Source organism: Notamacropus eugenii, chromosome 4 (genome assembly GCF_028372415.1).
Source record: "Notamacropus eugenii isolate mMacEug1 chromosome 4, mMacEug1.pri_v2, whole genome shotgun sequence".
In the NCBI taxonomy this organism is placed as follows: domain Eukaryota; kingdom Metazoa; phylum Chordata; class Mammalia; order Diprotodontia; family Macropodidae; genus Notamacropus; species Notamacropus eugenii.
In genome coordinates this window covers 81236098-81257589 of record NC_092875.1, presented here as the reverse complement: position 1 = coordinate 81257589, position 21492 = coordinate 81236098, and the positions used below count along the sequence as shown (strand labels likewise).

The following is a 21492-nucleotide window of genomic DNA, read 5'->3' as shown; positions in this document are numbered from 1 at the left end:
TTTTTCTCATTTAATAAAAAAAAAAAATGTGGTGATGTTTTGCAAAGCTTCTGTCTTAAAATGTCCAGGTCTTTAAGAAAAAAGGGTAATTTAACACTGAATAAAAAGAAAAATAAAAAAAAAATGATAGGGCCATGGACTAGTCAATTTGGGAGACATTGACCCCTGCCCTATGGGCCATACTCTTCCCTCAACCTCTTTAAGTCTGGATAAAAGGGTAAGAGGAGCAGGGGGAGTAGGAGCATTTGGCCTCCTCTCCCCCTGCCTTGAGCCACTAGAGCCTCCACACCAAGGTGCTAAAAATCTTGCTATCCATTTTTTCCTTAGGAAGGAAAGCAACAAGCATTTTTAAGGGACTCCTCTGTGCCAAGAACCAGTGCTAAGTAGTAAATATTATCTCATTTAATGCTTCTGACAACCCTAAGAAGTCGAATTTGAGTTCAGTTCTTTCTGCCTCTAGGCCCAGAACTCTGTCCATTTCTCCACCTACCTGCTCCTAAGGAGTCTCAGGTTTTATTAAAACCTGAAAAAGAAATCTTTAGCTCCCATAGGAGAGGATCTCTTTCATTCATGGCTTGCCAGAGGGTCCTTTTGCCCCAGATAATGTCATCTTTAGGGCCTGGTGCCCTAAATCTGCCTGAGCTAAGTTCCTTAAGTTCATGAGCACAAGGTCCTAAATCTCCCCAGAGATGGCCACAAGTAAGGGTAGATGGAACCCCCATGCAGGAGGCCCTAGATCATTGCAACTATGCCAGGGAGGCCACTAGGTTTGCTGGGTTGCTTTCAGAAATTCTTTTGGGAGGCAGCCCACATCAGGAGATCAGTTCACCAGCCTGGTTTAGATTCCTGAGGAAAGTTCCACTTTGGTAGCCATTGTAACTACACTGGAACAGGATATATCCCCTTACTGGGGCCACATTTAAGTAATTAGTTGAACCTACCATGGCATCAAGAGGTTAGTGGTCAGGACTCTCAGGTGTTTCAACTCACTGTCAGTAAGGTTAACTTAACAAGCACCACTGTGGCCAAAGAAGCCATTTGAGAAGCATCTCCCAAGACCATGGAAAGAATATGGTTTGTAAATGACCCAGTTCCTCAGAACTTGTCTTTTAGACTAGTACCTACCCCACCTTACAGGCTAGATTGGGGATGACAGTTAGGTAGGCTTCTTCCCATTGGATTAAAGAAAAGGAGCTTTGAAAGGTCTGTACCAAACTACAAAATGGAGTGCCCCATACTCCAACCCAGGGTACTTGTGTGGAGTTTCCATTCAGTCAATTATTAAATCATTTGTTAAGCATTGATTATATGCCTGGGGCTGTACTAAGCACCAAGGATACAAGGAAAGGCCAAAACACAGTCCCTGCCTCAAGGAGCTCACATTCTAAGGGAGAAGACAACATGCAAACAACTTTACTATATACCATGTAAATAGAAAGCAATTTCAGAAAATAGTCATTTGCTATAGAGGGAGGGAATAGGTAGGACCAAAAAAGGTCAGTGAAAGGATGGGGAGTAGAGAAGTGGGGTGGAGTGTGTGAAGACCATTGTCTCTGAATGTAGAATATATTTAGGAAAGTTAAAGTAAAAAAAGCTGGAAAGGTAGGAAGTGATTAGGTTATAAAGAGCTTTAAATGCCAAAAGGAGCATTTTATATTTGATCCTGGAGGTTATAAAGAGGCACTGGGGTTTATTGAGTTGGGAGGTGGGAAGGTGAGAGTCAGACTTCCACTTTGGCAGCAGAGTGGGTGATAGATTCGAGTTTGCGCACCCACCACACACAATCTGTAGATCTTACCTTCCATATCCTATGGTTGCCCAAACTCAGCTCCAGAAGACCCAGCTTCCAGAGGGGTTAAGTGGGGGTCACCCAGCCTACAGGCAGTCCAGAGAAAGCTCCTGTCACCCTTTCCTTCTTTATATCCTAGCAAAGTCAGGCTATTTCCTCTCTTGCTTCTTTATTACAATAAGACCAGACAGGGGACAGTCTCCCTTCCACTATTTAGTCCTTGTAGGTTCCTATCTCTTTGTATGCATCTATCTCTGTCCTCAGGCTCAGTGGGGACATCCTTCCCAATACCAAGTTGGAATTTGTCTCACAGGTCCCATAGTTCGTGTGATCAGATTCCAGGGGGAATAGTAAGCCATTTTAGCTTCAGAGGGAGGGGACAGGTCATGTCTTCCTTTCTGAACTTCCTCTCTGGCCATTGCACACGATCCTGCCAACTCTGACAGTTGTTTCAAAAAAGGATCTTACCTGGTACAGGTACCCTAGGAGTCTGGGTATGAAAGCAAGTGATTCCTGAAAAAAGATGCTGTGGATATCATTCTCAAGCAGCAGTACCAGAATGAAGGACTTATTGACCACCCAGGTATAAACAGACAGCACAAGGATTAGGACAAGGAAGTGGGGCAAGGCATAGAGTAAACGGCCTAGAGGCAGGAATTCCTGAGTTCAAATGAGACCTCTGAAACTGGGGGACCCTGGGCAAGTCACCTGACAGCTATTTGCCTCAGTTTCTTCATCTGTAAAATGAGAGTGAAAGTAGCCCCTATCTCCCAGGTTATAATCTTTGTAAAGTGCTTAGAAGAGTGCCTGGCACATAGGTGCTATGTAAATGTTAATTATTATTATTCTTTCAGAGATGAGAAATTGAACAAGGGTAGGTAGAGAGGCCCTTATATGTCCGTGGGAAGCCCCTCCCTATCAATTTAATCAAAGACTAGGTAGGTCTGCATTCCTTTTGGGTTCTACCAAGTTGCCTCTTCCTGCTATCTACCTAATGACTCCTGAGCTGCCACAAGCCCCAATCTGTGGAAGGCAATTTTTTCCCCACAAGCAGGATTGGGCAAGGAAGCTACACAAGAGCAACTGGGGGATGGGATGTGGGTCTCACATATTTGAGCCAGGAGTCTTGAGAATAATGCACAGGCTTGGGAATGAATGGCATGGGATAAGGATGGGGGGCAGAGAGGGGGGGAAGAAGTAGGCTCAGAATACAGGGAGGAAGCATGAACAAGGAAGATGCTGGCATGTCCATATCCCCAGCATCTCATTCCCCACCTTCATTGTCACTGCCTATCAAGGCAGCATGGCAGATTCATTGTGACCTCATCATTGTAGGTTGATATCCACACAAAAGTTTTGCAGGTTTCACCGTCCATGAGCCTCAGACAACTAATTTATTTGATATGAGCTCAGGGAAGATGAGTCAGTTTTATGACCCAGACTCCTCTGATATCATCTCACTCATTCATTTTAATCCATGAACACTTCTTTGTTCATTTGTGGGTTTTTGTTGTTGTTGTTTCCTCACACTTGTGACCAAGGAGTCTCTCCTTGGCTTCTGGTCTTCAAAACAATGTCCCAGCAATGCCATCCCTTAGCACCTGGGGCCTCCCCACCCTGTCACATCCTAATGTGCCTGCAGTCTTTTCAACCTGGGATATATCTCTATGGGGCCCACCCTCTTTTCCCATTGGTGAATTCCTGTTGGAGTCCCCATTTTGTGGAGGGACTCAGGCAGGCCTTTATTGTTCCTTTGGCCCTGTTACTGGCTTCTGTCCTTCAAAACTGTGCCCTTGAGTGTCTTCATTCTTTCCTTTTCCTCCTTATTAGCTCCTTTTTGTGTGTTTTCTTCTCTGACTAGAATGTGAACTTGAGGACAGGCACTGCCTTTCTTTGCTTATATTTGTATCTCCAGAGCTCAGTATGATTCCTGGTACATAGCAATTACTTCATACATGCTTGCTTCTTTCCTTCTCAGGGAGTGTCAGCATTTGAGATTAAGCTTAAGTCCCAGACCCCCAAGTCATTTCCTTATTCTTTTCTCTTACAGACTGAGGAGTTGTCCTATCCATTCCCATTCTTGGTCATTGGTCCTTATCTCCAACTAGGGTTTGTCTCTTCCTGGATCCCTGGGGCCTCCTGGATTCCTTCTAGAAGTGTGTACTCCCTGGGGCCTCCTTCTATTTCCTCTCTTACCAGGGAAACAGTGGTTCACACCACACTAACATTTGATCTTTGAGGGTACAGAGGACTCTGATTAGACTCAGTTGCATCTAGGAGGAAATCTAGGCTCTGAGTTGTGTCCTAAAGTATCTTGATAACCCTTACCTCAGGAATAGCCTTGGGGAGAGGTATAGGACATAGATAGTATTAGGGGCTCAAGGAGATCTTGCACCAAGAAGTCTCTCCCTATATTTGACCTACAAATTAAGACTCCTCCCCCATGTGATTCCTTCCTCACCTATGAGAATGGAGGATGGTGACCTTCCCAGGGATATAGTAAGAGAAGGTAGATACTGGAAAATGATGAGGTCAATTTTCTCTCCCATGGGTCCCCAACCTTCGCAGTCTGACTTCTGTCACTGTATATAACTCCTACTGACTCCAAGCAGCCCACACGCCATAATCCCATGAACATGAACTGGAGGTCACAACCTCAAAATAAGCCTCATATAGGAAAAGGGTAATGGTGGGAACTGTTGCTGTTGCCCAAAGTGTGGAAACCTGGAGAATGTGGGCTGTGAATATCTGGTCCCCCACTCCCACTTCCATATTCTGATCTCTAAAGAAAAGAATACGCTATTTCAGGGGACGCAGACTGAGGATTGACTATTTTGAATCTCAAGGGGAAATGAATGTGACTGAGCTCACTGGGATCATTCTGGGACTCAACTGGTCATGACAGGGTACAAATGGTGTCTCCCAGAACTTTGTTTCCCAGGCTTCTGGAGAAGCAAATGTCAGAAGTTGAGAGTCAGGGAGTCAAAGGCAAAACTTGTCTTAAGGCAACTTATTCCCTTCTCTTTATTTCCCTTTTCCACCCACAGAAGGGATATCACAGGGATAGAAAGAATAATAAGCAAGAGAGGAGACTTGGAAAATAAAGAAGAGTCTAAGGGATCAGAGGGGTTGAAGGCAGAGAAGATTCTGAATGCCATGGGGAAGTGGCATGAGATTGTAAGATTAGGGTAGGGGGAGATGAAGGGTCAGGGAGAAGACTGAGAAAAAAGAAGCTGAGTATGAATGGGGGCTGGGGAGGAAAGACAGATGGAAATATGAGTGAGCAAATAATAGACAAGGATTAATAGGATAATTTCATGGGAGGGAGGAACATCAAAAGATCAAGACCACAGTGGTGAACAGGATGTTGATAGCCACAGTCTTCATAAATAACAGCCTCAAGCCTAGCAGTCCCAGGAGCACCTGGTTCCCTTGCTCAGGTCCTGGTTCCCCTGGTAAAAGAGAAAAAGGTCAAGGTCAGGGGAGAAAGGTATGTTGGCTTAATTAGGAATCAATGATGAGACCTTACAGTCTGAGGAAAATAAGCCCACATTATGAGCTTCCTCTAGAGAAGAGGGTATTTCACACATGCTGGGTATTCGCATACACTTTGCCCCAGAATGGCATCCTACGGCATGCTTTAAGTGTTGTTTTATCACATGTACCCTTAGTTTTGAGCTATCAAACACACTGAACCAAGAGACATCTCAGAATCTGAGTCCAAGGGAAATCATGCCTTAAACAATGGCTTATCTCAGTCACTAAGATATCATGTACTCTGAGCAATGGATTATCACATACACTTTGGCCACTTGGTTATTCCTGGTTATTGTGTTGTGGGCTATCACAAGCACTGAACATGAGTTACTCCACCCTTTTCCCAGGTGATCACACATTCCAATTCCTAGATTATTACATACTCTGAGCTTGGCACTATCACAGACACTAAAATTTGGCTTATTCTTCTTCTCAGCCCCTAGGAAGCTATGACAGGTTCTGAACCCTGGCTTTCTTCTTTTCTTCATTATTAAAATGTGTACCAATTTTATGTTATGTGCTGAAGGAGATAAAATGTTTTGATGATATATAGTACCCACATTCACAAAGCTGAGAGTGTAGTAGGGGCTTTAGGCACAAACTCTTTTTCTTTTGGACATCAACCTTGAGGGTCTTCCCTTCCCAGTTTGATGTTTTTTATTAAAGGGGCCATCCTTTGACTCGCTTCTTAAAGAGGACTCTTCAACGAATGGGTGTTACCTCACTCAAAGTGAGATCCTGAAGAGACCTTAGCTTAAAAGGACCAGGGTCTCCCACTGCATCCTGGATCATCTCCAGTCATCCTAATGAATATCTGGACACTGGATCCCGATGACTCTGGAGAAGCAAGTAAGGCTGGTGACCTTGCACAGCCTCCCTCACCCAAATGAAAGTCAGGTGCAAGTCATGTCATCATCTCCCTGGTGTCATGGTCCCCTTCGCAAACGAAGGACAAACACAGCAACAAGGCATACACAGAGTTAATTACAATATACAATTAGTACGTTATGTACAATGAGTACATTAGAAAGGTACAAAACAATCTGCTGTGTGAAGTCTGAGGGGTGAAGTCACTGGGGAATAGGAGCTTCAAGGAAGGATAAATGGACAAGGTAGAATTTGAATTAGATTTTAAAAGGTGGGTAAGAATTCAACATACCAAGAAGGGGACACTGAGAAGTTATTGAACACATGTGGAAAAACCTGAGAAGATGCAAAAAAATGAACAAGGAGATGGTATGTTCAGAGGGCCATGAGTAGGTCAGACTGATGAGAGCTTAGACTATATGGAAGAGAGTAAAATGAGATCAGGGTGACATCAGATGGTGGAAGGCCTTGGATGCCAAGCAATAAAGTAGGGACATCATGTGGGAGACCAAAGGAAGTCACTAAAAATTTCTGAAGAGAGAAGTGAAATGACTCTGTGTGTGTGTGTGTGTGTGTGTGTGTGTGTGTGTGTGTGTGTGGGTAAATCTTCCATGTATGTGGAAGATTATTCTGGTGATTGCATTGTGATGTAGAAGAGAGAGCAGAGGCGGGAAAACATACCAGGGGAATATCTCAACAATCCAGGAAAATGATAATTAGGGCCTTTACTAGCAAAATGACAATAAGAATGAAGAGGTGCTGACAGAAGTAAAAACTGTAGAAGCAGAAATGGCAGGACCTGGTGACTAATTCACTGTAAGTCTGAAGAGAGCTGGAGAACTAAAAGTCACTCCCAACATAGGAGAAGAGGTAAACTGAATAGCAGCCGAACAAGGGAAATTTGTCCAAAAATGAGACAAAAGAGAATAAGCTCCATTTTCGACATGTTCAGTTTGATGGACCAGTAAGAGAAGTAAAGGCCTGGAGATACAGATTGTGAGTCATCAGCAGGGTCTCGGTAGTGAAGCCAGGGAGTGAAGGAGATTGACATAGGATAGAGAAGAGAAAAAAGTACAGGAATGGAGTATTAAGGAGTATTCACACTAAAGAGGGTCCAGAGAGGGAGATGGAGAAGGAGCAATTAGAAAGGAGAGTGAAAAATGAAGATAATATAGTGTTTCTGGAGGACAGTGGAAGGGGTGTTCAGTTATGACTGATAGTCTGCGTAAAAAGCTGCAAAGAGGTCAAAGGAGAATGGAGACTGAAGGGGGCCTCTGGATTTGGTGGTTAGGAAGTCACTGAGAGAATTCACTGTGCAGAGGGGAGGAGTATGGAAAACAGAGGGAAGAGATTGGGGAGAAAGTGACTAGAGAGTGATGACAACTCCTAGAATTTTGGCAGTGAAGGGGAGAGGAGTGTTGCTATAGAAGTGGGTGGTAATTAAGGTCAAGGAATTTGGGAAGACCCAAGTTCATCATCAGAGGGAAGGAGCTAGGAGTATAGGAGACATTAGAAATGGAGCAAGGCCCTGGAGGAGGCAGGAGAAGATGGGTTCAATGGCAGAGACTGCACTAGGGATTACTCATAGTCAATGATGAATTAGAAAGAGTGCTAGACTTAAGAGTCAAGAAAGACTATTATGAAGCATTCTATTTGGGTCTCCCTGCCCCAGGTTTTTCACTACTCAAGCTTATTCTCAACAACCACCAAAATGACTTTCCTGAAATGAAGAGCCAACTGCAAGCTAGAATCCAATCTCTAACATTTACTGACTGTGTGTGTTGTTCCTGGTCAGTCATTTCAGTTGTGACCAACCCTTTGTTACCCCTTTGAGGGTTTCGTGGCAAGGATAGTGAAGTGGTTTGCCATTTTGTTCTCCAGCAGACCCATTTTATCAGGCAATGAAAGGTCAAGTGATTTGCCCAGGGTCATATGACTAGGAAGTCTGAGGCTGGATTTTAACTCAGGTCTTACTGATTCCAGGCCCAGAGATCCACTAAACCACTGACTGCCCTTCTTATCAACTATTTAATGATGGATAAATCACTAAATCTCTCTGAAATTTAGTTTCCTCATTTATAAGAGGGAGGAGGCAATAGCTCTGGTACCTCCCTCACTTATGGCACTTATGAGGCTCAAATGGCATGCTGTATGTAAAGTGATTTGTAGACAAAGTTCTGAATGCATGTTGGCAAGTATTATTCTTTGGTCAGAGGGTGGGAGTAGATGATGAATCTGAAAAGGCATGAGAATGAGGACCAAGAAGAAGACTGCTCCCATAGGAGGGCCTCAGGCTCCTTAGGGAAATAAAATGCTGAGATGTCTCCTAAAGTTGTGGGAGATGTGAGCTGATGAGAGGTAGAGGAGAAGAGTAAATTTGGAATTGCTACTATAGGGAATAAAGCTAGCAATGGGGCAGAGGGAATTCCAGCATGTAACTCTCTCCACCAGGGTAGGTTAGTACTTTCTCTGCAAATTATCATATTAGACAGCAGACTGGAGCAGTGATGTGCCCAGAGGCACACAGCCAGTATATATTAGGAGTGGGATTTAAATCCAGCTTTTCCTAACTTGAAGGTCCATTCTCTATCCACTATGTTGATGAAAGAAGAGTTGAATAAATATAAATTTGGAGTGAGGGTCCAACTGCGATGGGATAGCATAAATCTGTAATGAATGAAGTTCATTCAAGTTAGAGATTTCCTCCACTGAGACTCAGTATCTCAAAACCAGGAGCAGAGAAGGGAGAAGGTGAGGACAACCCAGAGATGAAGAGCAGCTGAGAAGACCAGGGAGAATAGAAATGAGCTACTCCCCACCCTGAGCCACAGACTGGCATTTTCCCTGAATTTTGGATCTTTACACAATCGGAAGCTCTAGGTCGTCACTCCCTCCAATCCCTGAACCATTCCTCACACTGAGTCCTTCTGCATATGTTTTGAGGCCTGAACTGTCACACACACCTAGGCTGTTTGTATCATTCTCTGTGTTGGTCATGGCCATGAGGAACCCTGGGGCATCACATTATCAGAGATATGAAGACTACCATGCTGGTAGAACTGGCATTGCTTAAGCTCAATCTCATTATCTCTGCCCTTTCACCTTTCACCTTTAACCCACCTATGAGTTCCTGGTCATGGCAAGATGGTTCCAGCTGAGGGGTGATCCCAGTGTCTGTATGCAGAAAGACATAATCAGCCATAGCTTTGGGATTCAGTGTGCCCAAGACTTTTCTCCGCAGTCCCAGATTTCCCTCTATAGGTCAGAACACCCTTCATCAGCCAGGCTCCCCCCTCATCTATCCTAGGGAACTCATACCTTACTTACAGATTCCTCCCTCCACACCTAGTCAGAAAACACTAGTCTCAAATAGTCTTTTCTACCCAAAGGCCTCTAGCCCTAGTCCAGGCCTCTGTTCCCCAACCAGAGACCTCCTCTTCACCCTACAGCATATTCCCCCAATTCCTGCTCCTTCCCCTGTTTCTGTCCTTCAGCGATCTGGAAAACAGTTGCAAAGCACAAAATACCCTTTGTGGGACTATTCCCCCATCCCCAGGCATTGGTTGCTCATACCTGGCTGGTAGGACACAAAAGTCTCTTTCCCAAGGTGCTGCACTGAGCAGGTTACTGAGTCATTCTGACCAGCCCTGCCAATCTGGATGGCGCTGTAGGTGCCATAGTCTGTGGGAGTCACAGTGAGGACCTGGGCCAAGGTCCCAAGGGAGGCCATGGACACATTGAGTGGCTTGGGGTAGAAGTCACTGACCAGGCAGGCCACAGCTTCCTGATTGCTCATCAGGAACACGCTGGGTGACAGAGGGGCCCGAGGTCCTGCAATCAAACCATAACTTCCTGTCATTGTACTGGACCCTATAGAGCGCCCTGCCAACCTGCAACCCAGATCCAAGTGTGGGAAGGCACATATGTGACCAAGTAACAGTAAAAATCAAACCTCACCCACTTCCTGGCCCCCTCTAAGCTCAGGCCTGGCCCCTGATGTGGGAAGCAAGTACATGAAACCAAGTAACTGAAAAACAAACCTCAAACTTGTTTCCCATCCCTCTTCCACTTGAACCCCATATATGGGAAATGACTTCATGAGCCCAAATAACTGAAAACCAGAACTCAACCCCAACTCCCTGGCACTACAGCCCAAGGCTGGCTCTCACATCCCCAGCTCACATGTCTGTGCTACCCCCAGACCACAGCCCCTTTCCCCCTCACAATTTCCCCCCACTGCTGGCTCCTACTAGGACTGACAGGTCTCTGGGCTTCATATCTGGGTGTCCCAAGTCCATTAATCTTATTATGGTGAGAACTCAAAGTTCTCCAATCACCTACCACAGTCTATCCCTAGGGATTACTGCCCAGAGTGGGTGTGCTAGCTGTGCATGTACATACAGCACTGTGATAGAGAGAAGGGTTTGAGAAATGAAGGATCTTTGTCCTAGTCTGGGCAACAGCAACTATGTGACCTAGGACCAGACCTGGTCTCACAAGGTCTATTTCCCTAAAACAGAGTCAAAGGAGGTACTTACCAGGCTCCACAGCCACATGTGTCCCAGAACCAAAGAATATCTTGTCTCTGTCACTTCCATCACCCATCCTTCTTATGCAATGATAGAAGCCAGAGTCTCCAAGGCTAAGGGCCTTTATCTGGAGAAAAATCTGGCTGCTGGTATCCTCCCTGCTAGAGGTGATACGGTCCTCTCTGGCTTCTGAAAATGTGCTGTCAAGGCTGGTCAGCCACAATGGAGCATGTCCAGGGACCCATAGGTACCAGCCTAGTCTGCTTGTGCTAAAATGAAAGCCAGATGCTTGGCACTTGAGGCTCAGGGTCTTTCCAACCAGGTGTGGGCCTCCCCCTGACTCTTTCAGCAGGGTCTCATCTCCTGTATAGGAAAAGGGTGATGGGGGCAGAGTAAGTAAAGACAAGTAATCCATCCCTCTTTCACTGTGGAGTGAAGATCTTAAGTCCCTAATTCCCCTAAATGCCATTCTGCCCTAGACCCTTCTCCCCTCCCCCAGGATGTTAGATATCAAAGTCAGGGCACATTTCTCTTTAGATACATCATATGGATGTATCTAAAATGGATGACAAATGATACGGATGACAAATCCCTCAGCTACAGGAAAGGACAAGCATGGTCACTGGTAAGGTTCAGGGGGTCCCAGGTATTAGGGCTATTCCTGGTGGGGATGGAGCTCCCTAGGTCCAATAGTTTCTTAGGTTTGGGGAATTTCTTGGGATTCAAAGGTGAAGTACTTAGGATCAGGAGAGGGAAAAGTCAGTGCCCTTGGGTTTGCTGGTTTGGTATTCAAAGGTTTGGGGGGTAGCTAGGGTTGGGGGTTCCTGGAGTGAGGAGTTTGGGATACCATAGGAGACAAGGCTAGCTAGGGGAATTGCCCCATATAACCACCACAGGCTTTAGTAAAGGATGACTGGGTCCAGGATTCCTCCCACAATTCTGCAGGTTTTGGGAAGGTCCAATGGAATAGGATCCCCTGCCCATCTTCCCCCATTCCTGTTGGGAACATGGAAACTTACGTGGGAGTACAGTCACTTCTGTTCCAGGACCAAAATTTTCCCATTGAGCTCACCGTGCCACAGGAAAGAACCTAAACCTTCATCCTTTTGAAGGGCAGAGGGAACATGAGGTAGAAGGAAGTGCGTTGGAGAATGATGGCAGGATCTAGGAAGTAAGTAGCAGGGACACCTGTTGTCAGGCTCATAAGAACTCACCAAGTTCATGAAGCCCCAGTAAAATGGGGGATTTTAAAAGGTAATATGACATAATAGCACTGATTTGGAGTCAGGAGACCTGGGTTTAACTCTGACTCCAGCATGAACTATGACCATGGGCAAGTCATTTAACTCTCCGAAGTGCCAGGAAACTCTCTAAGCTAAGTTTTAGAGAAGTTTTTGATCTGTATCAATCAAGAGAATTCCCTCAGTGAGAGTTCCCTATGTCACCACAATCATAGGACTGGTGGATCCCATAATGAGCTCTGGCCAAGCACAGGTCTAAGCAGGCTCAGAGGTCCCTCTAGGGTCGCTTCCTTGATAGGATCTCAGGAACACCAGACCCTTGGGGAAGACTGGTTTTTGCTAAACTTCACATTGACTATTGAGACAATTCCTGTGTTAACTACACTTTTCTTTTCCCAGTCTAAGAAATGATTGGGAAGTACCTAGAAAAGGAAATGGTGATTACAAAAAGCCAGCATAGCTTCCTCTAGAACAGGTCAAGACAAGCTGACCTCAAGGACTTTTTATTAATACTGTTACTAAATTGGCAGATGAGGGGAATGCTGTAGATAACAGTTTACATATATTTTAGCAAGGCTTTTTGATGAAGTATCTTATACTGTTCTTGTGGGGAAGATAAAGAGATGCAGACTAGATAATAAGAGAGTCAGATGAATTCAGAGCTAACTGAATGGTTGGATTCACAAGAGTCATTAATAGTTCAATGTCAGTGTGGCAGTAGATATCCAGCAGGGGGATCTGGGCCTCTTTATGCCGTTTAGTATTTCTATTATTTATTTATTTATTTGTATAATGAGGAACTGAAGCACTGACAAATGCATAGGTGTGCTCCATTGAAGGAAATTTCCCATTTGGAGGAGACTAGGGAGCCTGGTTCCAGGAAGTACCATGGAGAGACTATGGAGCATGCATAGACCTTTCATAACTGCCTCTGACCTGCTAAACATGTGGCTAGGAGGAGCCTTTGTCCATTGGTTGTATAGACAGAGTTAAGGGCATCTTCAAGAAGGCTGTCACCTTTGACCCAGTTTCCTTGCCTCCTTCTCTTCAACTGCTCTCTTGAGGGATCTCCTTGACTTGGCTTACAATGTCTGGTGACAGGCAAAGCTGTAAGGGAAGGGTCTTTGAGGAGCTCTCCCATCTAAGGTCATGTGGCCCTCACCTTGGTCCTTGGCCTCTGTAATTGTCATTTTTCCATTTTAGGTGGAGGAATAGAGCTTCCTAATTTGTGAGTTTCAAAACATCCAGAGAACTCTCCAGCACACTGATATTCCAGAGTTTGAGTTTTGCAACCATATCCTGACGTGGAAGGAGTGATGTTTGGGAGTGACCTTCTTGGACAAGGCCAGTGACAGCTGACACAAGGATTCACCTCTCAGCCAGGATGCATGAACTTGGTGAGACCAATATTACATAGGAATTGAATAAAGAGTGTATTCTTGAGGTGTTAGGAGGAAATGTTTGTATGTTTGTTCTTGCTGTGTCTTCACTGAAAACATCCTTACATAAAAGGTCATTGATGTTGTGTTAAATGGAACCAGGACACTAGTTATTGGCAGTAGGGAGGAGGTAGACACAACTAGTAGGGCCTCAAGCCAATAGCAGCACACACACACACACACACACACACACACACACCCCAAAAATGCCTATTGCTGGGTGCTCAGGGAATGAGCCAGAGCACACATGCTACATTTGAATAAAGGCATGGATAAATTAGCAAATGACAAGAAGTTGGGAATACAGCTAATATGATGTATGATAGAATTAGAATCCAATAAGATTCTGAGAGGCAAGATAAAATTCCATAGGGATCAATGTAAAGTCTTGTGCTTAGGTATAAAAAATAATCAACTTCACAAGAGAAGGGGGAGAGAGTGTTAGACAGAAGCTTATCTGAAAAAGATCAGGGGGTTTGAGTGGACTGCAAGCTCAATAGGAGTCAGCAGTGATAGAGCAGCCAAAAAAGCTAATGTGATTTTGGTCACCATTAAGTGGGTCAGGAATTTCAAGAATAAGGAGGTCATAGTCTTTCTGAACTCTGCCTTTGTCAGACTTTATCTCTTGCTTACACTTCCTCGCTTTCCCACTCATCCCACTCCCCTGAACACAATATTTCATCTTCTGTTTCCATACCTTTGCACTGCCTTCTCAGGTAGCTGGAATGTTCTCCTTCCTCATCTCCTGGACTCCTTGGCTCCCTTCAAGGCTCAGCTCAAGTACTATCTCCTTCAAGAGGCCTTCCGATCCTTCCAGGTGTTAGTACCTCTACCCACAAAATCACTGTGGATTATTTTGGGCAGTCAATATGATTAAGTGAATAAAGAACTGGTCTCAAAGTCAGGAGTTCTAGGTTCAAGTCTTGCTTCTGATACTGTGACCCTGGACAAATCACTTAATCTCAAATTGCACTATGTAGCTCCAAGACCATAAGTGTGCACTGGTAGAGGTAGTCCCACAATGAGAGCTCAGCATGATAATAAAATAGCAAATCTCATAAAAATTATCTTGTATGTATCTTGTATTTTACCTATCTGTGAAAATGTTCTATCTCCCCAATACAATTTAAGGTCCAAAGGGCAAAGACAGCCACGCACAGTGTGTGGCTTGTGTAGGAAATTAACTGCTTGTTGACTGATTGATTGGTTGGTTGGCTGGTGGGTTGGTTGGTTACCTGGTTGGATGATTGAACTGTTTCATTTTGGTCTACTTACTTGACTTCATCAAGGGTAGTTAGTTGTACCCTCACCATGTCACTGCTTATCTTGGATGTCCAGTCTGAGTCAACTGTTTCTATTCTGTCCTTTACAGTGCAAAGGTCATTCTCCTTGGCCAATAAAACTGAAGCAAAGTAAGCAATGAGCAGTTATTCTTTCTCTCTATTCTCAATTAACAGAGCTCCATTTAACCCAAGCACTAACCATATCTTGTTTTTTTTTTTATCCCTCTCTTTCCCCCATATAGCTTTTTAAAAAAACCTTTTGCTGTCCTTAGTTTTCCTCATAAGGAAGACAAAATACATGATATATACAAATTTTTTTTTTACTAGACCTGTGATTTTGTCATTATAAACTCCCAGACTACCTTTACCAGTGTGCACCAATCTTATTCTGCATCTTAGTACTTCTGACACTATTTTTCTAGGCTTGTCCCATTCTCTTATATTCATTCTTTATTATCTACTCTTACTTTTATCTTCTACGTGTGAGTATGTGTATAGGAACAGACCTAGAAGAGACACAGAGAGACAGAATGAGACAGAAAGAGAGAGAGCACTGGACTTAACAGTCAGGAAGACTTGGATTTAAATCAGGGATGTATTGCTAAATGTTTAACAGCCAATTCACTGAGAGGAAAAAAAATAAGTCAGTCAAGAAACGTTTATTAAAGATTTACTATGTTTCAGGAACTGTACTATACCCTAGGTATTCAAAGAAAAGCAAAACACAATCCCTGCTCTCAAGAAGCTCACTGGCTAACAGGCTAATAATGCAAATAACTACGTACAAACAAGATGTAGACAGCATCAACTGGAGATTTAGAGGGAAAACACATACATTAAGGAGGATCAGGAAAAGCTTTTTGTTTAGAGACCTGAAGGAATCCAGGCAAACCAAGAGACGAGGATGAGAAGAGAATGAATTCCAGGTATTGAGAACAGTCAGCAAAAATGCCTGGAGTCAGGAGATAGGGTACCTTTTTCAAAGAATACCAAGAAAACTAATGTCACTGGAATGTGCAGGGGGATGAAGTGTAGGGCTTTGAACACCAAAAAGAGGATTTTATATTTGATCCTAGAGACCAAACTCTTCTAGCTTCTTCAGTTATTCCTTATATGGTATGAGCCTTTGGAGCCTTGGTCACCCAATGAGACAGGATTGAAAATATAGCTTTGGGCCAGATGGTGGATAGAGCATTAATGCAGTTTGAAATTGATCTTGAAGCAATGGCAAGTCAATAAAAGATTCTGAACAAGGGAACATTATAACCAAAGTCATGGATAAGAAGGCTTGTCAGATGGGATGTCCAAGAAAAGTTATTGCTGAGCTGAGCAAATGAAAGTATGCACTAGAGTTATGGTTTTGGAAATAAGTGGAAACGAGGTGATGATTGAAAGGGGCATTGTTGAGTAAAAATTCAAAGGACTCAGTATCTGGAACCTATGGTTTTTCCTAGATTGATAAATAGATAAGAACTCTGTAATGAGAACACAACTTCCTGCCCATGGCAGTCTCTGCGGATCCAGTTTAGCTTCAAGGCTCTGCTTCTAAATAGTAGTTTTTGTAGTATGAGCCCCAAGGGTTGCACTACTGTGTAGTCTATACCTTGCACTGTGACCAAGAGTCCCACCAAAACCCTCCTCCTCCCAGCTCCTTCTGCTCTCTCTTCACTCTGCCCCACAGCCTTGAAGCATCGTGTTTATCTTTTGATCATGGGGGAAGGAGGGCACATTGTTCAGAGCAGATGCTTGTGCACCACAGCTAAGATCAGATGCGTTGGCCTCTCAGACCTAAATATTTCTTAAAGAAAAAGATTTGCCTCATTCTCTGAGTCTATCCTGAATATTCTCCTCTCTCTCTCTCTCTCTCTCTCTCTCTCTCTCTCTCTCTCTCTCTCTCTCTCTCTCTCTCTCTCCCTCTCTCTCCGTCTGTCTTTCTCTCTGTCTGTCTTTCTCTCTCTCTCTCTCTCTCTCTCTCTCTCTCTCTCTCTCTCTCTCTCTCTCTCTCTTTCTCTCTCTCTCTTTCTCTCTCTCACATACACACACACACACACTCACACACACACTTCTCCCTCTGTCTCTGTCTCTCTTTGTTTTTGTCTCTTTTTCTGTCTGTCTCCTATCTTGTTCTATCTCTTTGATTTTGTCTCTATCTTTCAATCTGTCTCACTGTCCCCTCTGTCTCCCCCTCCCTCTTCTCCTTCTCCCCACTCTCTCCATCCCTTTTTCTCTCTCTTTGCCTATATCTCTCTTTCACTCTCTCTCCTCTTCTGCTTCTCTCTGTGTGTCTATCACCTCTCTCTAAGGATGTGCTGATAAATGTTTCACAACTGGTTCTCCAAGTATGTAAGACACACTTTAACTTTAATCTACATTATTAGCAATTTATCTACCATTTCTTAAATCTGAAAATAAATAATAAACAATAAATCAAGCTTTAACCTGCCGTTTGCTGATTTCTGAGGTATAAATACTCACACTGAAAATTTAGCAATCAGATCTTATGAGCCAGGATTAGCTGACTCTAATAACCCCCCTCACCTCCCTTCCTCTCTCACCTCTCTTTCTCTCTCTTTTCTTTCTCCCTTTTTCTCTTTTCTCTCACTCTGCCTATCTCCCTCTCTTCTCTCCCTCCTCACCTTTCTCTCTCTTCCCCATCCCCCCAATGCACATGCACATGCACAAACACACATACACACACACACACACACACACACACACACACTAACCCTTTTCCTGGACAGCCATGAGTCAGCCTAAAAACTCTAGTGTTTGGCTAAACAGAAAACTCCACTTGAGACGCAACAGGGATGGCAAGGTGGAAGTGTGATGTCATGGGACCTAGAACCAGAGGAGCTGGAGTTGATGGAGGGGGAGTTGGTGAAGTTATTCCTTCCCAAGGGATACAATACTGTATAATATATAACTTCTACTGTGATCAAGGGTCCCACCAAAATCCTGCCCCTTTCAAGTCCTTCTGCTCTCTCCTCACTCATCCCTACAACCCTGAAGCACGGGGATTTTATGATCCTTTCATCTGTGGTAAAACCTTGAGATTGCCACTGGGGAGCAGAAGCAACTCTTCCCAAATAATAGGGAAGTGCTTCTCTGATTATAGGTATTGAAGACAGGGAGTAGAGAAGGGAAGAGTTAAAATCATACTGCACAGTACACAGGCTAAGTGGGCAGCTGCCAAGGCCTCTCAAGGATGTGATAATTCCCTAAATTATAGAAAAGTTATGGAGGAGACAGAACCAAGATGGTGGAGTAAAGGCCGTGACTCACCTGAACTCTCCCCCAAACACCTCCAAATAACTTTAATAATGACTCCAAACAAATTCTAGAGTGGCAGAACCCACAAAGAGATAGAGTGAAGCAACTGTTCATCCCAAGACGACTTAGAAGGTTGGCAGGAAAGGTCTGTAGCAAAAGAGAGAGAGAAGCATAGTCCAGTGTAGGCTCTGCCAGTGCAGACCAGGCCCCAGTAAAACAGGAGCAGGTCTTTGAGCAACTGAATAGATGGAAGCAGTGGTGGCTTCCAGACCTCTCAGCCCACAGAGAATGAGGGGATCTGGCAACATGTCAGAAGGAGACTTACTTGGTGCTGTTGCTGGCATCAAAGGCAGGGCTCTGTCGCATTGCCTATACTTGGATCTGGCTCCCAGTCCTAGGTCTTAAGAATAGGACTAACACAGCAGAGCTTGCAGCCACAGGGGAGCTGGGACCCACGTCCCAGCTCCAGGATGGAAAGAGTGCTTGTGGCTGCTCACAAACCAGTGCACAATTCAGGAGAGTAAACACATTTCTCCCTAGATCATACCACCTTAGAAGAGCCAAAAACTTAGAGATCTCCAGAACTGCCTCTGAAAAACCTGAAGCTTAGGGCAGTTCCCCCTCCACTTGGGAAGCAGAGCCCCACTATAGCATAGAGTTAAAAGTCAAGATATAAGCTGAAAAATGAGCAAACGACAGAAAAAAATCCTGACCAAAGAAAGTTACATGGTGATAAAGAAGATCAAAATACACACTCAGAAGAAAACAACAAAGTCAAAATTCTTACAACCAAAGCCTCAAAGAAAAATGCAAATTGGTCTCAGGCCATAGAAGAGTTCAAAAAGGATTTTTTAAAATCAAGTAAGTGAGATAGAGAAATAGTTGGAAAGAGAAATGAGAGTTATGCAAGAAAAACATGAAAATGGGTCAACACCTTGGTAAAGGAGACACACAAAAAAAATACTGAAGTAAATAACATCTTTAAAATAACAAAATAGATCAAATGATAAAAGAAGCACAAAAATCCAATGAAGAGATTTTCTTGAAAAGCAGAATTGGCCAAATGGAAAAAAAGGCACAAAAATTTACTGAAGAAAAAACTCTTCAAAAAGTAGAATTGGTTAAATGGAAAAAGAAGTCCAAAAGCTTACTGAAGAAAATGATTCCTTAAAAGTTAGAATTGGGCAAGTGAAAGTTAATGGCTTTATAAAACATCAAGGAACAATCAAACAAAATCAAAAGAATGAAAAATAGATGAAAATGTGAAATATCTCCTTGGAAAAACAATTGACCTAGAGAATAGATCCAGAAGAGATAATTTAAAAATTATTGGACTATTTGAAAATCATGATAAGAAAAAGGCCCTAAAGATCATCTTTCAAGAAAATATCAAGGAAAACTGCCCTGATATTCTAGAACCAGAGGGGGAAATAGAAATGCAAAGAATCTGCCAATCATCTCCTGAAAGAAATTTCAAAATGCAAACTTTCAGAAATATTATAGCCAAATTCCAGATTACCCCCTCCCACCCTGATCAAAGATAAAATACTGCAGGCAGTAAAAAAGAAACAAATCAAGTGTTATGGAGCCATAGTCAGGATAACACAAGATTTAGCAGCTTCTACATCAAAGGATTGGAGAGCTTGGAATATGATATTCTAGAGGGCAAAAAAAATTAGAATTACAACCAAGAATCACCTACCCAGCAAAAGTGAGTATAATCCTTCAGGGGGGGAAATAGACATTCCATAAAAAAGTGAATTTTCAAGGATTCCTGATGAAAAGACCAGAGTTGAAGAGAAAATTTGACTTTCAAATACAAGACTTAAGAAAAGCATAAAAAGGTAAACAGGACAGAGGAATCAAGAGAATCAATAAGGTTAAACTGTTTATATTCCTATGTGTGATAGTGATACTTATAACTCATAAAAAAATTCATTATTAGGGCAGTTAGAAGGAGTATACATCAACACAAAGTAGAGGTGTGAATTGAATGTGATGGCATGATTATCTAAAAATAATAATAAAAGTCAAGAATGAGAAAGAAGACTGTTCTAGGAGAAGAGAAAAAGGAGAGGTAAAATGAATTAATTATCTGACATAAAATGGGCCTGAAAGAGATTTTACAGTAGATGGGAAATTGGAGGAAGTAAAGAGGGGAGCACACAAACCTTAAACTCATCAGAACTGGCTCAAAGAGGGAATAATATACACATTCAGTTAAATGTAGAAAGCTATCTTACAATCTATTTATCTTATCTATCCTTCTCATGAAAGTAGGAAGGGAAGGGGATAAGAGGAAGGGAACTGGTAGAAGGGGGGCCAGTTTGGAGGACGTAAAAGTCAGAAGGAAAACACTTTTGAGAATGGACAGGGTAAAAGAAAAAAGACAGTGAGATAAACAGAGGGAAAATAGGATGGAGAAAAATACATAGTTGGTAATCGTTAGTGTGAAAAAAAATTTTTACAGTGAGTTTCTCAGATAAAGACTTCATTTCTCAAATATATATAAAACTGAGTCAAATTCAAAGAAATAAAAGCCATTTCTCAAAAGATAAAGAGTCAAGGGACATAAGCAGACAGTTTTCAGACAAAGTAATCAAAGCTATCTACTGTCATATAAAAAAATGCTCTAAATCACTATTGATGAGAGAAAAGTAAATTAAAATAACTTTAATATGACAGAAAAGGAAAATGACCAATGTTGGAGGGATGGGAGGAAATTAAAGCTCTCATGTTCCGTTGATGATGTTGTAATTCAACTATTCTGGAAAGCTATTTGGAACTATACCCAAAAGGCTATAAAACCATGCATACCCTTTTGACCAAGCAATATCATACTAGGTCTGTATCCCAAAGAGATAAAAAACAAAAAGCAAAAGAACTTATAGGTACAGAAATATTTATAGAGAGTCTTTTTGTGGTAGCAAAGAATTGGAAATTGAGGGAATGTTTACCAATTGGGGAATGGTTGAACAAGTTGCTATATATGATTGTGATAGATACTATTGTGCTTTAAAAAATGATGAGCAGGATGCTCTCGGCAAAAACATGGAAAGACTTCCAAGAATTGATACGAAGTGAGATGAGCAGAACCAGGAGAACATTGTACATAGTAACAGCAACATCAAATGATGATCTACTATGATCCAAGACAGTTCTATAGCACTTATGCTATCCATCTCCAGAGAAAGAACTGGTAGAGTCTGAATGCAAATCAAAGATACTTTTTCTTTACTTTATTTTTCTTGTGATGGAGTGGTGTTCTATATTTTCTTTCACAGAATGAGTTATATGGAAATGTGCTTTGCATGACTACAGGCAATTGCTTGCCTTCTCAACAAGGTGGGGGGAGGGGAAGGAGGGAAAGAATTTGGAACTCAAGATTTGGGGGGAGAAAGAATGTCAAAACTGTTTTTACAGTTTTGAATGTAATTGGGAAAAATAAAATATTAACTAAGATTAAAACAAAAAATAGTGAAGTTTTGAACCCATCTCCTAAAAGAAATTGCTGACGGGATTTGAGTACTACTTAAC

The 21492-nt window shown here is 42.8% G+C and overlaps 1 protein-coding gene across 1 annotated transcript in view; it reads right to left on the bottom strand.

Moving 5' to 3' along the window:
• Nucleotides 1–4784: 4784 nt before the first annotated feature.
• Nucleotides 4785–21492, bottom strand: part of LOC140500185 (Ig heavy chain Mem5-like) — a 39117-nt gene continuing 22409 nt past the window's right edge. Inside the window, exons 2-6 of the mRNA XM_072602539.1 lie at nt 11742–11792; nt 10732–11085; nt 9767–10024; nt 9314–9367; nt 4785–5241 (exon numbers count right to left, since the gene is read on the bottom strand). Coding sequence (XP_072458640.1) covers nt 5123–5241; nt 9314–9367; nt 9767–10024; nt 10732–11085; nt 11742–11792 — 836 coding nt within the window. The 3' untranslated portion in view covers nt 4785–5122. The remainder of the gene's footprint in view (nt 5242–9313; nt 9368–9766; nt 10025–10731; nt 11086–11741; nt 11793–21492) is intronic.